Source organism: Chiloscyllium plagiosum, unplaced genomic scaffold (genome assembly GCF_037043375.1).
Source record: "Chiloscyllium plagiosum isolate Xiang-an unplaced genomic scaffold, Cpla_swu_hap1 HiC_scaffold_18, whole genome shotgun sequence".
NCBI lineage: Eukaryota > Metazoa > Chordata > Chondrichthyes > Orectolobiformes > Hemiscylliidae > Chiloscyllium > Chiloscyllium plagiosum.
This window is the reverse complement of record NW_028270156.1, coordinates 30,935,411-30,950,889: the sequence shown is the minus strand read 5'-3', so window position 1 is coordinate 30,950,889 and position 15,479 is coordinate 30,935,411. Positions and strand designations below refer to the sequence as shown.

At 40.6% G+C, this 15,479-nt stretch overlaps 1 protein-coding gene across 16 annotated transcripts in view; it reads right to left on the bottom strand.

Annotated features, from left to right (window-relative positions):
- Nucleotides 1–15,479, bottom strand: part of LOC122557714 (liprin-beta-2-like) — a 275,346-nt gene that overhangs the window by 66,710 nt on the left and 193,157 nt on the right. For 15 of the 16 annotated variants that reach the window (XM_043705608.2, XM_087996379.1, XM_043705609.2 and 12 more), the window contains one exon: nucleotides 9,517–9,645. The exons of the other annotated variant lie outside the window; for it this stretch is intronic. In XM_043705608.2, the coding sequence (XP_043561543.2) occupies nucleotides 9,517–9,645 (129 nt within the window). The remainder of the gene's footprint in view (nucleotides 1–9,516; nucleotides 9,646–15,479) is intronic. 16 annotated transcript variants of the gene reach the window in all.

Here is a 15,479-nt window from a genome sequence, read left to right as displayed (position 1 = left end):
ACAAAAACAAATTGTTGGAAACGTTCAGCAAGTCTGGCAGCATCTGTGGAGGGAAATCAGAGTTAACATTTGGGTTTGAGTGACTTTTCCTCCTGGGTTGAGATGATTTTTCAAAATGTTGAGGGGTGTTGACAGAAAGAGGAATTATTCCATCCTGTGATCAAATAAATGACCAAAAGGGAACAGATTGAAACTGATAACAGTTCTAGTGAGTAGATTATAATTCTTTTCACTCCAAGCGGTTGAGATATGGAATAGTCCACCCGAGAATGCAGTGAAAACTGACACAAATAATTTCAAAATGGAAATGAATGGACCTAAGAGTGAAGAACCTGAGAGTTACGGAAAATGAGCAGAACGTGGGACTAAGAACAACTATTCCTTCAAAGGACTAGCAAATGCACCCAGGGCATAAGGACCTCCCTCTGTGATGTAGGGTTTACATGAAGGTTTCCCTAATTTTGTCTCCTCTAATACTACTTTAGCACCAACCCCCTACTATTTTAAAGCTGCTAACTAGCGTGCCAGCTGGCATGGATCTTTTCTTCTTTTGCTCCTGGCTGCTCTTTTTCAGGACTACACAAGCTCAATTTAGTAAACATTTCAGCAATTAACTCACTGGGTAGTTTATCTAATTATGTAGCTTTAAGTCATGACTTTGTTTTGGAAATGCTGATTTAACTTACTGTTAAACAAAAGGAGTTTCAGACCCTTAAGGAATAAAAACCATTTCATACTTATTTTACAGTAGAAGTTCTCATAATATTACGAACTTCCATCAGATAACACAACTCATGCTGATGCCGTAAATGATAAAACATTTGTAAAAAGAGTGAATTTTAGAGTATAAAGCACATGACACTCAGCAATACAGACCCACAGTCACAAAAGGTACAGAAATAATCTCTCATCACTTCTGATGGATTTACATTCATGACCTCAGGGAACCTAGATGTTTGGGGATTGATTGTGAAAATATACTGCTTCTAATCAAACATTTTTTAAAAAACTAAATCAAATCCAATTTGTTCTCATGACAAAAACATTGAACTGACTGTTATCTTGGAGGCAGGCTACATTTCAATTACCTTTTGCATTTTATAGTTTCTGAACTTTACACTCCACTACATTCATACTGAAACAAGTCACAAGGTGAAAAACATTCAGTGAGGCCGCAATGCCCAACCCCCATCAACTCCTCCCCTCTTTGCTCTTGCCTCTGGGAGGTTATAAAAACATCACATGGCGGAAACCAGCTTGGATAATGCATCAATAACTGATGTGTATTTCCAAATGAGGCACATTGAATCAATTAAGGCGTTGCTGAAACCCATAACTCTTCCTGCAAGTCATTAGCTTTGAAGCTAATTCTAAGCTTTAAGTCATGAACTAAATAATGTATTTATTCTTAATCAAATTTGCACAGAAATTGGTAACAAAGGTTGAGGTAAACGTCAAGTAGGATAGGTTCAAGTTTGCAGTTGTACACAAATGTGCTTCAGATTGCAGAAGCTGGGTTACAGATCAAGTTTCCATGAATATTAATTTGCATAAACACTAGCATAAAATCTTACATGGAAGTGGAATCAGGCAGAGTAATAGTTTATTCTTTCCATAGCAACTCTCTTTTGAGATGTTTAAACACTGTAAGATAGGCAATTCATTATGCAATAGAAATAATCAGTGAGAATATAAACCGTTAATAACCATATCAAACATATCTGTGCATGCAATTTAAAACAAAAATCACTAAATTTCTTTTAAATTAAACATTTTGAACAATTTAGTAATCAATTTTTTAGTGAATCAACCATTTTCAAAATGTTAAGGTGTGCTACTCTTGCCTGTGGAAGTTTTGTGATACATCCCCAACTCTGGGCTAGAAAGTCAAGTTCAAATTCCATCCCAGGTATTCATGACCAAAGAAAGTTTGTTCCTAATGCTGTCAAAAGGTTCAGTATCAACTTGCAAATCTTTCTAACATACTAACAGCAGAGGACAAGAGAGAGAGATTATGGTAAGCATAAACATTGGAACCTCTACCGTCACCAACTGCACAAACGTGCATGCAACTACAGCAACTCTGACTTAAGTAGTCTAACCCCAAATCCACACTTGCCCATGAGAAAATAAACATCATTTGAAGAGGGTTTGTATAATCTTGCAATTTCAATCCAGGGGCCTGTGGATAGGGCTTGAAGGCAGCCAATTGAAATGTGAACCAAGGGAAATGGGAGTGCCAGTGATTTTGGGACGCAAGTAACTTATGCTTAAACTTTCTATCGCTTCGAGTGCATTTTGCTGATTCTGCATAGATTGGGTCAATGTCACGGGTGCAAATGAATTGAGACCCAAGTGCTCAAATTTCTGATGTGGAGCAAATCAACAGAAAACGGAGTGGAACGCTAGCTCCACTGTGATACAGCTCAGAGATGGAAGCTTTAATATGCCCGATTCAGGAAGCATCTTGAACACTTGATTCAGTTCAAGTCACTGGAGCGCAAGGAAACACTTGCAAATCCTGGAAATGATGTTGAAAAGAGAGATGAGACAGATTTTCAGGACTAATATCTTTATATTTTCATTGGGTGAGACATCAGGAAATAACAACATGCAATTAGTAAGAGCCCTTAATATTGAAAAAGACACCAAGCATTTCACAGAAGTGTTATCACTCAAAATTTCAGAGTAGGGAGGTTCTGCTACAATTGTACAAGGTGTTGGTGAGGCCACACCTGGAGTATTGTGCTCAGTTCTGGTCTCCTTACTTGAGGAAGGATATACTGGCTTTGGAGGTGGTGCAGAGGAGGTTCACCAAGTTGATTCTGTAGATGAGGGGGTTACCTTATGAAGAGAGGTTGAGCTGCCTGGGACTGTACTCGCTAGAATTTAGAAGAATGAGGGGGGACCTTATAGAAACATAAGAAATTATGAAATGGATAGATAAGGCAGAGGCAAGCAAGTAGTTTCCACTGGTGGGTGAAACTAGGACTAGGGGACATGGCCTCAAGATTAGGGGGAGCAAATTTAGGACAGAGATGAAGGGGATCTGCTTTTCTCAGAATAGTGCATCTATGGAATTCTCTGCCCAAGGAAGCATTAAAAGGCAGCTTCAATAAACATATTCAAGACAAAGTTGGATGGGATTTTACATGGTAGGGGAATGAAGGCCGATGGAGATAATGTAGGTAGGAGGAGCTGAGATGATGGACAGATCAGCCATGATCTTAATGAAGGCAGAGCAGGCTTGACCGGCCAAATGGCCTACTCCTGCTTCTAACTACTATGAAACTAGGAAATTGAGACAGCCAAAGCAGAAGCTATTAAGAGTGGTAACTAACTTTGGTATAAGCAGTAGGTTTGAAAGCAAACTTAAAAGGAGAAGAGACAGGTGAACAGGAAATGGTTAGGGAGAGGATTCCAGAATTTAGGACTACCAATGCTAGATTTGAGGGAAGTGGGATTCCACATTTAAAAGTGGAGTTCAGAGATGTAGGTTTGCTCGCTGAGCTGGAAGGTTCATTTCCAGACATTTCATCACTCTACTAGGTAACATCTTCAGTGGGCCTCCAAGTGAAGCACTGTTGATAATTCCTGCTTAACAACAAACTGCCATTCCTAGATGTCACAGGAGAATGAACAGCCAATGGGGAACTTTAAACCAGCGTCTAACAGGAAAACAACACATACGAACCAAATATTGAACTACAAAAGCAATCACCCCAGCATCCACAAATGAAGCTGCATCAGAACATTATTCCAATGATCCACCACACACTGCAGCAGAGGAAAATCACCTATACAGTGTATTCAAAAAGAATGGGTACCCAATGAACACAGTCTGCAGATTTCTCAGTAACAACCTAAACAAGCAGACAAAACACATCCAGCCACTCTCCCCTACGTCAAAGACATCTTGAAAATGACTGCCAGACTAGTCAGATCCCTTGGCATCATGGTAGCCCACAAACCCACCAACAGACTTAAACAGCAGCTAATGAACTTGAAAGACCCTATACGGACAAGCAAAACTAATGTCATTTACAAAATGCCTTGCAAGGACTGTAACAAACACTACATTGGACAGACAGGCAGAAAAGTAGCCATCAGGATACATGAACACTAACTAGTCACAAAACGACATGACCCTCTGTCACTAGTATCCTTACATACAGATGAGGAAGGACATTACTTCGACTGGGCCAACACATCCATCCTAGGACAGAGACACACACGAGAATTCCTAGAAGCATAGCATTCCAATTGGAACTCTATCAATAAACACATTGAGTTAGACCCCTTTTACCACCCCCTGAGAAAAAGAATAGGAAATGACACCACCACTGGAAATGACATCACTGCCAGAAATGATGTCACTACAGGAAATGACTTACCCAAAGAAACCCAAACATATAAATAAAATGCAGGAATTATCAACAGTGTTTTGCCCAGAGGCCCACTGAAAATGTTACCTAGTAGGGTGACAAAACGTCTGGAAATGAACCTTCCAGCTAATTGAGCAAACCTACATCCAAAACCTGAATTTGAGCTACAAGTCTTCTCAAAACCAGCTAGGAGTGGAGAGAGCTTGGAGGGTTGTGAGGCTGAATGAGGTTACAGAAACAAAGGGCATGATAGTAGATGGATTTGAAAGCAGGGATGATAATGTTAAATTCAAGACCTTAGCAGACTTGGGTAATGCAAGTCAATATGTTTTGGTACAATAGCTGATTTGGCTTTATATGAGTTAAGATAAAGTCAACTTTACAATGTGGCATCCCAGTGGTAGCGAGTGCGTTGGAATATTCAAGTCTGTCAAAGGCATGGTTGAAGGTTTCAACTGCAATAAAACTAAGGCAGGAGTAGAGTCAAGCAATGTTATGGGTGGAAATAGATGGTCTTAACCAGTCACTAGGAAGATACAGGAGTCTCTAGTTAGACAGCCATGAAAGTGAAGACTGAAAACAATAGGTTGAATTTTGTCAATGTACAATTGGAGAAAGCGCCCGTGCAATTAGAACTGGATTGTATAAACAGTCTGAGAATTTAAAGACAGTTAGTAGACTTGGAGTTAGTAATGAGGTAGAACTGATATTTTATCATATTAAATGCAGAAATAAATGTTATACCTTTGGAATTTTATTGACTCCTTCTGTGTTCAATCATTCCATGATTCTAGAGAAAAGGTAAGATCCATTGTGTATTGTATGTGCATCACACATTTAAGAACTCCATGTGCTGAACCTGTACAATATTGCAATGCTCGCTGGCTTGAATCTGCAAACTATATACCCACAAATCAATTGATTTGCTCTAAATGTCTGCTACATAGCTCTGTTTTACTGCTTTAAATAAACTAACCCCTAGGATTAATCAATCCTTGATGAGCAAATGTTGAGGAGACCATCATTAATGGCTTGGCATGGTGAAGAGTATTAGAAAACATGATATTGATGAGGCAGATGGTGCTTGAACAGTCAGTAAGCAAGTTACGTTACAGGTAGAACAGAACACGTAACTCTACTAAACTATGCTAATGTGCATGAAATAACCTGCAATATCTTTGTGTGTTACAGTCTCAAGAAGTGTTGAAAACATAGCTTGCTGGGATACATACCAATCTCTATCAAGAGGGCTGTTAAAAACGCCCTTGTAAAAGGCAGGATCTCTTGCCTTTTACAAGGCAATGGATTGATAGGAACCAAGGGGAGATCAAAGCCATAAAGTTGGAATGCCCATAGAATTCCTTGGCTTAAATTGGAGCACAATAAACCTAACACAATTTAAAAATGTTAAAGAGCAGCACAGTGGCTCTATGGTTAGCACTACAACCTCACAGCACCAGGGACCCAGTTCGATTCCAGCCACGGGCGACTGTTTGTGTGGAGTTTGCACATTCTCCCAGTGTCTGCGTGGGTGTCCTCCGGGTGCTCCGGTTTCCTCCCACAGTCCAAAGATGTGCAGATTAGGTGAATTGACCATGGTAATTTGCCAATAGTGTTAGGTGCATTACTCAGAGTGAAGTGGGTCTGGGTGGGTTACTCTTTGTAGGGTCACTCTTCATAGGGTCGGTGTGGATTTGTTGGGCCAAAGGGCCTGTTTCCACACTGTAGGGAACCTAATCTAATCAGAGTTTTGAATCCTAGATTTAGAGGCATCTGGTATGAGAAAGACAATCCATCAAGATTTGCTTACCAACTAGGAACAAACCTTTACACAGACTTAAACAGGATGAATAGCAGCAAGTGGGATAAAATGTATAGACCATGTAAGACGACAACTGTCAGGTTAAACTGCTGCGTTCATAAACTGGAATCTATGGACCACTGAGCTGATGCAGGGAAAAAAGCTCATTTTGTGATGTTGCAGATGGGAAGCGAGCAAATAGAATTGTTGAGTTACTAAGTGCATCTACTCCTATGTAAGCTTTCCAAATAGATTTTCTAGACAGAGTGAAGTCCTATAGAGTTGAAGAGTTACTCAAGGTTGGAAACAAGTACAGAGCGCTCAATTGCAAGCCAACAAACCTTATTGGTCAGGAGTCCAAACTCAACATTGCGCACAATTACTAGAAATTCCAAAACATAGCAAAACAATAGTGGCCTTCTGCCTCTATCAAAATAAGGCTCAGCTTTTAATCAATATTTAAAGGCAGGCTATTGGCCAATGCAGTGCACTAGCAAAAATGGTGATGCAAGTACAAAGAGCTATGGATTGACCCAGACAGTGTGCGCACAAGCAATAGCTTCAAGCTACAATAAAGACCATACCACCAGAAGCATGCCTTGTTAGAATTCTTTTCCTAGACTACCATTACCAGCAAGGAATTCTGAAAGGACAACCTGGAACAAAACCTGGCTGTAATGACCAGGGTAAACAAATTCAGGGACAACAACCACGGTCATGAAAGAAAAGCTTGACAACAGAAAGAAGGGTGACGGGCAACATAGTGTAGTCAATCACATATGCAGATAAAGTCACTGACAGCAAATTACTGATGTTATTGAAATTCAATGTCTTGCTCATTATTCTAAATAGCTAAATTTCCTCTTGAAAAGGAAAGACGTGAGTATTTTGCCTCTAGGAAAGTTCACCATCGAGGATTCCATATGTCGCATGCACATAATGCTGCAGCTTCGACTGACAAGTCTGTGTGTCTGCAAGCTGTATACACTGAAATCCGTTGATTTGCTGTGTTGCCGCTTCATCACATTTAATTTTTTATTAAAACAAACATGGTAAATAGACTAACCCATGAAGATAATCAATCCTTGATGAACAAATTTTTATTAGACCATTATCAGTTACATGATACTATATACAGTAAGATCCCAAAACAGCAAATGAACAAGTGACTGGACAACAGTTATCAGACATCATAAGCAAATTAGATCTGTTGAACATGTACATCTGCAGAACATCTGGATTCAGATGACATGTTTTTTTTGAGTAGATGTTTTAAGTTTTTTTTTAAGAAAAAAGAGATGTCTTGTTACACAAGTATAAAGCTAGCTAAAACATCCAACCATTGGTCTCTCCACTGACCTTGAACATCAACACTAAAGTCTATCAGACCAAAATCAACATTTCTTCACAGGAGTTGTCATCAGCAAAACAGTAGATACTCCCTCAAGATACATTCTGGCTCCAGGCAGAGAGATTCACACTAGTCTTTCGAGTATGTCCACGTGCCAAATCTCAGACCATATTGCACAACAGACTTGGACACCAGTCGAATTAGTGCTTGTACCAGATGGCCTCACTACAAAATGCTTATTCCAATATTAAACCAGCACCTACTTTTTGAAATTGTTTTAATTAAATGATCCCAACAAGACACCAATACATGTGCAACTGACTGACCTTAATAAACAAATATCCATTTGCATGTGTCACATCATTACCTTGGCATGTTTGAAGGCTGGTTGCTTTTAAAGCATGGGAAGATCCATCCAAAATAAACACCTAGTGCAATACCTGGCAAAGCAGAAGAACTTAGAATACCTGGTTCCTTCAAAAGTTGCTGGCAGTGCATGTGGAGTTGCTAAATCTCGAAAGCAGAGTGACTTGGATTTCAGAGAAAGATACAGTGTTGAAGGAGGCAATCTCACCCATTTTGCCAGGGTTAGCTCTTTGGAAGAGTTATTCAATTAGCCCCACTTAACCTGCTCTTTCCCTGTCCCTCAGAATTTTCTTCCTAAGTATTTCTCCAAATTCCTGTTAAAAGTTGCCACAGAATTTGCTTCCACTGTCCTTTCAGGTAATGCATTCTAAATCCTAATTCAGTGCGTAAAAATGATTTCTTCTTTAGGAGTTTTGGCCAGTTGTTTGGATTTGTGCCTTCCTGCTATGACAACTGTATCTGCCTTATTCATTCTACCGATACCCTTCATGATTTTCAACAAATCTAATAAATGTCATCACAACCTTACCTGCTGTGTGCTGTCCAACCCCAGTTTCTTTCATTGAAGTACCAATTCAGAACACAGATAGCAATAACTGAGCAGTGTTGTTGAGTGTAATTCCCCAATTCCTTCCTTGGACAAAGATCCTGTACAGTTTATCAGGAGAACATCCGCAAAATCACAGACCTTCTTTTTGTCTTAATGGCAGACAAGCTTAGGAATCAAGTTCGTAAAGATGATTCACTTCCATGTGCAGGCATGGAGTGCAAGTGGTTCAAACCTGGAGCTCTTCCTACTTTGGAAATGGGCAATCTCTATGAATCATGGCTGCCTCTTCCCAATGACCTCCACAGCAGTGAGCGTCAGCTCTGTTGTCAGACTACACACTCTGTGATACAGAGAAAGTGAGGACTGCAGATGCTGGTGATTAGAGTAGAGAATGTGGTGCTGAAAAAGCACAGCACGTCAGGCAGTATCCAAGGAGCAGGAGAATTGTTGTTTCAGGCATAAGTTTTTCATGTTTCCTGATGAAGGGCTTACGCCAGACATGTCAATTCTCCTGCTCCTCGGATGCTGCCTGACCTGTTTTTCCAACACCACACTCTCGACTCTGATATAAGCCATATAGGTTAGGATCTCATTACTACATATATTGTGTGGTCAAAATTGCATTTAAAGTAACATAATTGAGCAACTCAAGGCATTTTAGAGGAATACGTTAGTGCGCCATTGTAGAAGACATGAGGATAATTATTTGCTCAAAGAGATAGGCTTTAAGGATGAGAGCAAGATAGAGGGGTGGAGAACTTTACAGAGGGAATAGTATAGCGTAAGTAATTCTTAAGAGACCAAACTGGAGGAGCACAGCAGATCTTAGGGTTGAATACCTGGTGGAGACTGCAGGAAACGAGGGTAAAAAATCAGAGACATTTAAAAACAGAGACCAGAATTTTAAAATGAAAGGGCTGCTGGACCATGAGGTAGAGAGAGTCAGGGGTACAAGGGTAATTGGTGAGTGGGATTTGGTGCAAGTTAGGTCAACGTCAGGAGGCCAGGGTTGAAACAGTGGAGCCTGGGAATAACAACGTCATAGAGCAAAATTATGGCTAACCTCACTTTTCTGCAACTCATCAGATTCCCGATGGTTCTTCTCTAATCCAGCCAGCTTAATTTTCAGGCTTGAAATCTCAGCCATTAGATCCAGTTTCTGGCTCTCCAGTGCTGTCCTGCTCAGCAGCTCCTAGAAACAGCAGGAAGTTACATTTTCAATCTTAAAATTTGTTTCCATTTGCACATCAAACCTCAGAAATTTGAATGGATTTACTTCCAAAAGACCAAGTACAATTAATACCCAACGGAAGGGCCCAATTTGTGGGTTGACTCCAACTTCACTCCACAAGTCCCCTAGGCTTTACGGTATCAGCAATGGGTTGGGGGCACAGAACAGAAGAGAAGAGTCACTGCTTTGTTGTCCTTGTTGAGCTGTATCAGAGGAGACGGGCTTTGAAAAAAAGGCTTTGTTTTCATGCAAATTGGACAAAGTTTTTGTCTCGTGTTGCGCGAGTATTTGTTAGTATAATCTTTCTGAATGCACAAAGGCAAAGCTGTTTATGAATAGCGTATGATTTTATTTTTGGGGTTGGATGAGGTGCCAGAGGAGGAAAATCAGTTAGGTAAACTTGAAATATGGCGAAAGAGAAAGTGTTTTTCAGAATCTAACTCACTGCTGGAAAATATATTTGCCTCCCTCTCTGCCATCACCAACTTCCATACAGTGTTTTAAATGTATTCAAACATCTGGATGAGCTTTTCCCTTCTTTAAAAAAAATTCACAAGATGTGAGCATTACTGACAAGGTCAGCATTTATAGCTCACGTCTAATTGCCCTCTGGGAGTGGTGCAAGGCTGCTTTCTTGAACTACTGTAGTCCACGTAGTGCAAGCATAAGGAGAGGATTTTGACCTAGCAACAGTGATATGGTTTCAAATCAGGTAGGGTGGTGTGAGGTTTGGAGAGGATCATGCAAGTATTGGTGTTCCCATGCTCCCCTTGTCCTTCTAGGCCAAGGAAGTCATGCTGAAGGAGCCTTGGTGACTTTGCACATTGCATGCAATGTGTACCAGCTACAGAGGAAATGAATGTTTGTGGTGGTGGATGGAGTGCTGATCAAGGAATCTGCTCTGTCCTGGGTGATACTGACCTTCTAGAGCTGCATTCATCCAGGCAAGTGAGGAACATTCCATTTCACCCTGACGTGCCCTGTAAATGGCAGTCAGGCTTTGGGAAATCAGCTGGTGAGGTACACATGGCAGAATTTCCTGCCTCTGATATAGTCCAGTTAACTAAGGTCCTGTTGGAAAGGGATTCAGTGATGGTGATGCTCTAAGTTTTACAAATGAAGTCAGAATGAAGTGTTTCAGCATGACACACCAGCCATCATGGGGTCAAATACAATCAATCAATCAATGCACCAGCTGTTTTTTCCACACTTGAGGGGTCTGTAGATTTAGATATTAAGTCTAAGTGTCAGTCGTGGCTCAATGGCTAGGAACCAGAGTACAAGACCTGGTTCTGAACTTGAGCACAAAGATATAGGCTGATATTCCAGTGTGCTACTGGAGACATTGCCTTTTTACTCATGAGGCATTAGGAGACCACATCAACTGTTTCAGGTGAGCCTCTAGGGAGGTAATGGTGTAGGTGCAATGTCACTGGACTAGTAATCCAGAACTACAGGATAATGCTTTGGGGACATGTGTTCCAAATCCTAGAATGGCAGATGGTGAAGCCTGAAATCAAGAAAACGTGGAATTAAAACGTTAGCCCCGTGGTGACTACGTAACCTTTGTCACTTATAGTAAAACCCCCATTTGGTCCACTGACGCTCTTGAGGGAATGGAATCTGCTCCCTGCCCTGGTCCAGACTACCAGACTCCCATTCACATGGTTGATTCTGAGCTTCCTTCTGAAATCATTGAGCAAGCCACTCAGTTCCTCATCCAGATTTTTGAACTTATTCAAAACATAATATTGTATTGGGTAAGAGAGAGGGGCAAATATTTTTCCAGCAAGGAGTTAGATTCTGATAAACATCCTTGCTCGAAAAAGGGTTGCAAGGATAAGCCCAGCAATCACAGACTAACCAGTTTAACTTCAGTGGTGGGAAAGCTTCTTGAGATGATCATTCAAGTTAATAGTCATGTGGAAGGACCTGGGTTAATTAGGTGCAACCTGCATTCTTTCCTTAAAAGAAAGTTACACTTAACTAACTTGGAATTTTTTTTTTTGGAAGAGATAATTGAGAGGAATGACGTGGGTAATGCTGTTGATGTAGTGTACGTGAATATCCAAAACTTGTTTTCTGCAATGTCGCACAAAAGACTTAAGAAAAGTTAAAGCTGATTGAATAAATGGGATAGTAGCCACTTGGATAGAAAATTGACTAACAGATAGGAAACAAAGAGTAATGGTTAATAGAAAATGCCCAGGCTGGAGGAAATTTTATGATGAGTTCCCCAGGGATCAGATTTGGGAGTCTTGCTTTTCCCCAATATACATTAATCATCTCGATCCTGGTGTGCAAGGAATAGTTTCCATAGTCACACTGACAAAACTTGGAAGCATCATAAACTATAAAAAGAACAGAGGAGCACTACATAAAGATGTTGACAAGTTGTTGAGGTGGTCAGATGAGCAGTAGATGAAGTTCAACACGAAGAAATGTGAGGTGATGTATTTTGGTAGAAAGAATATGTCATACAGTATGAAAAAAAGGATGCTATTTTAAAGGGTGTGCAGGAGCAGACAGAACTGGGTGCATGCGTGCATAAATCACTGAATGTTGCAGGGCAGGTGGAATAACAAGTTAATCAAACAGTATCCTAAGTTTAATTAACAGGGTATGAAGTAGAAGAGAAAGGAGTTTATGTTGAACTTAGATAATAGGTGTCTTTTTCCTGGGGTAGAAATTTCTATTACTAAGGGATGTAGCTTTAAGGTAAAAGTGGTAAATTTAAAATGGATGAGAGAGGCAAATGTTTTGTACACAGAGGGTACCAAATGCCTGGAATGTACTGCCAGAGTGGTAGAAAAGGCAGATATAATCATAATGTTTAAGAGACATCTTGATAGATACATGAAGTTAGGGAACAGAGGGATACAGACCGCGTAGAGGCAGAAGGTTTTTAGTTTAGAAATGCTCATATCGACACAATCTTGGTGGGCTGAAGGAGCTGTTCCTGTGCTGTACTGCTCTTTGTTTTGGTGCAATACATTTGTCAGACCTCAGATGGAGCATTATCTACAGCTCTGCATCACACACTTTAGGATGGATTCAGCAAGGGAAATAGGTTGTAGGGCTATAAGAGTAGGTAGATAGGACTAGACCTATCATTTAAATGCTGACATGGACTGGATGGGCTGAATGGCCTGTTTGTGTTGTAACCCAAGTATTTTGAAGAACTTTAACGGTGCAGTAGCATTAAAACGCGCTCGTCAAGTTCCCAACAGCTGCTCAGATTCAAACTCAAAATAATTGGTTGAGGTTAAGGTTTTAAATCTTGCAGATGTACTGGTTGAAGAATGGGTGGAAAAACAAAACTCTAAATAAAAACCTTCAACTTCAGTCTTCATTCCCTTTCCTGAACTGAAAACAATTCAATTCTTATATTAACAAAAACTGCAGATGCTGGAAATTAGAAATAAAAGCAGAAAGTGCTGGAAAAACTCAACAGATCTGGCAGCAACAGAGGAGCCAAAGCAGAATTAACACTTCAGGTCCAGTGTCTCTTCTTCATTTCTTATACTTTGCTCAATAAGAATTCACACTGCGGTATTTCTTTCAATGTCACATAAAATTCTTCAGTGTTATTGACCTCAATGGTCACTTATAAACTCAAACGGTTGCCTCCATTTATTTAAACACTCGTGTTGTTTTCACCTGCTTACTCTACAGTCAACCTTGGCTCAGTTGGTAGCACTCTCACCAGAGTCACAAGATTTGACTGCAAAATTCCAGAGACCAGAGTTCCATAAGCAGGCTGAGAGCCCTAGTGCAATATTGAGAATGCTACACAGTCAGCCATGCTCAACTGTCGAGGTGACATTCAGTCAAGACCTTGACTGACCTCTCTACTGGACAAGCAAGATTTTGTGGTACAATGTTGATTTGATTTGATTTATTGTTGTCACAAGTACAGAGATCAGTGAATAGCGTTGTTGTGCGTGCTCTACAGGCAGAACATATCAAAGTACAACAGGAAGTTGGAGAATAGAGCATTACAGCCACAGAGAAGGTGCAGGGAAAGAGATCAACAGTAACATTTCAGAGATCTATTCAAAAGTCTGATAAAAGCGGGGAAGAATCCCTTCTTGAATTTGTTTGTACGTGTATTCAAACTTTTATATCTTCTGTCCTTTGGAAGAGGATGGAAGACAGCACAGCCAGGGTTGGAAGGGCCATTGATTATGTTGATTGTTTTCCTGAGACAGCAGGAAGTATAGATGGAGCCAATGGATGGAAGGGAATTCTCCATGGTTTTCTGACCAATATTTATCCCTCAAGCAACAGAGATTATCTGGACATCTTTGTCTTGCTATTTGTGGGGTCTTGCTAATTGGCTATCACATTTTCTACAATAGGGATTACTCTTCAAAAGCACTTTGGGACATTCTGAAGTTGTAAAACAAGCTAAAAGAAAAGGTAAGTTCTTCCTGTAATTATAGATCTGAACATCTAGTATAACTTTGCCCTGATACGCCAGGGAAGATCCTCAATTTCCACTGATTTTGAAAATTCTTGGTCCATGAGGATGAGCTGCAAACGCATGAGAAATTGTTAGTACCTTCCCGCCCACAAAAGAGAAGAACAAGTGAAACAATTGCTGGCAAACTGCTTCAAATAAAGTGACACAAATGCCTCACCCCTCATTTTCTCCTCTGTCTAATTTATCCTTAGAATCCACCATATCCACTGTGTAAACAAACAGCGGTGAAGCATGGCTGTATTGTTGGACTGAAGCTCTTCGGCATCTTTCTTGCCATATCTCATTAAGCTTTCTGTTTTGGAATGGAGCTTCCCTGCAGGGCATACAGGAAATCATTCAATGTGTGCTGCCTCCCGTGAAACACCAAGACTGACTTTGTCATCGAGCTGTAGTACACTTCCCACTCTCATGGATGCACACACAAGCCAAGCTCCAAACTAATTGCTGCTGGATTCATGGGGGAGTGAGAGAGAGTGGGCCTGATGCTAAACGTCCAGAACACCAAGAACAAGCTGTTCCCTTTATGCAACACTACCCCCCAGACTATTGAGATCTACAGTAAGCTATTGGTCAATATGGATCAATTCCAATACCTTGGGAGCCCCTGACAATGAGGGCAGGCATGAACAATGATCTCTTACCCAAGACCACCCAAGTCATAGTCACAGATGTACAATGCAGAAACAGACCTTTCAGTCCAATTCATCCATGCTGACCAGATATTCTAAAGTAATCTGTTCAGTTTGCCAGCATTTGGCCTATATTCCTCTAAACCCTTCGTATTCATATATCCATCCAGATGCCTTTTAACTGTTGTAATAGTACCAGCCACCACTATTTCCTCTGGCAGCTCATTTCATGCATACACCATCTCTGTATGAAAACATTGCCCCTCAGGTTTTTTAAATCTTTCCCCTCACATCTTAAATCCATGCCTTCTAGTTTGGACACCCCCCCCCAACCACCACCAGGGAAAAGACCTTGTCAATTTACCCTATCCATGTGCCTCATGATTTTATAAACCTACATAAGATCACTCCTCAGCCTCAGATGCTCCAGGGAAAACAGCCCCAGCCTGTTCAGCCTCTCTCTAAAGCTCAAACTCTCCAAGCCTGGCAAATCCCTGTAAATCTTTTCTGAACCCTTTCAAGTTTCACAACATCCTTCCTATAGCAGGGAGACCAGAATTGCACAGTTTTCCAAAAGTGGCCCTACCAATGTCTTGTACAGCCACAACATGACATCCCTACTCTTATTAATTACTGATCAGTGAAGGCAAGCATACTAAATGCCTTCTTGTCCTCGTACA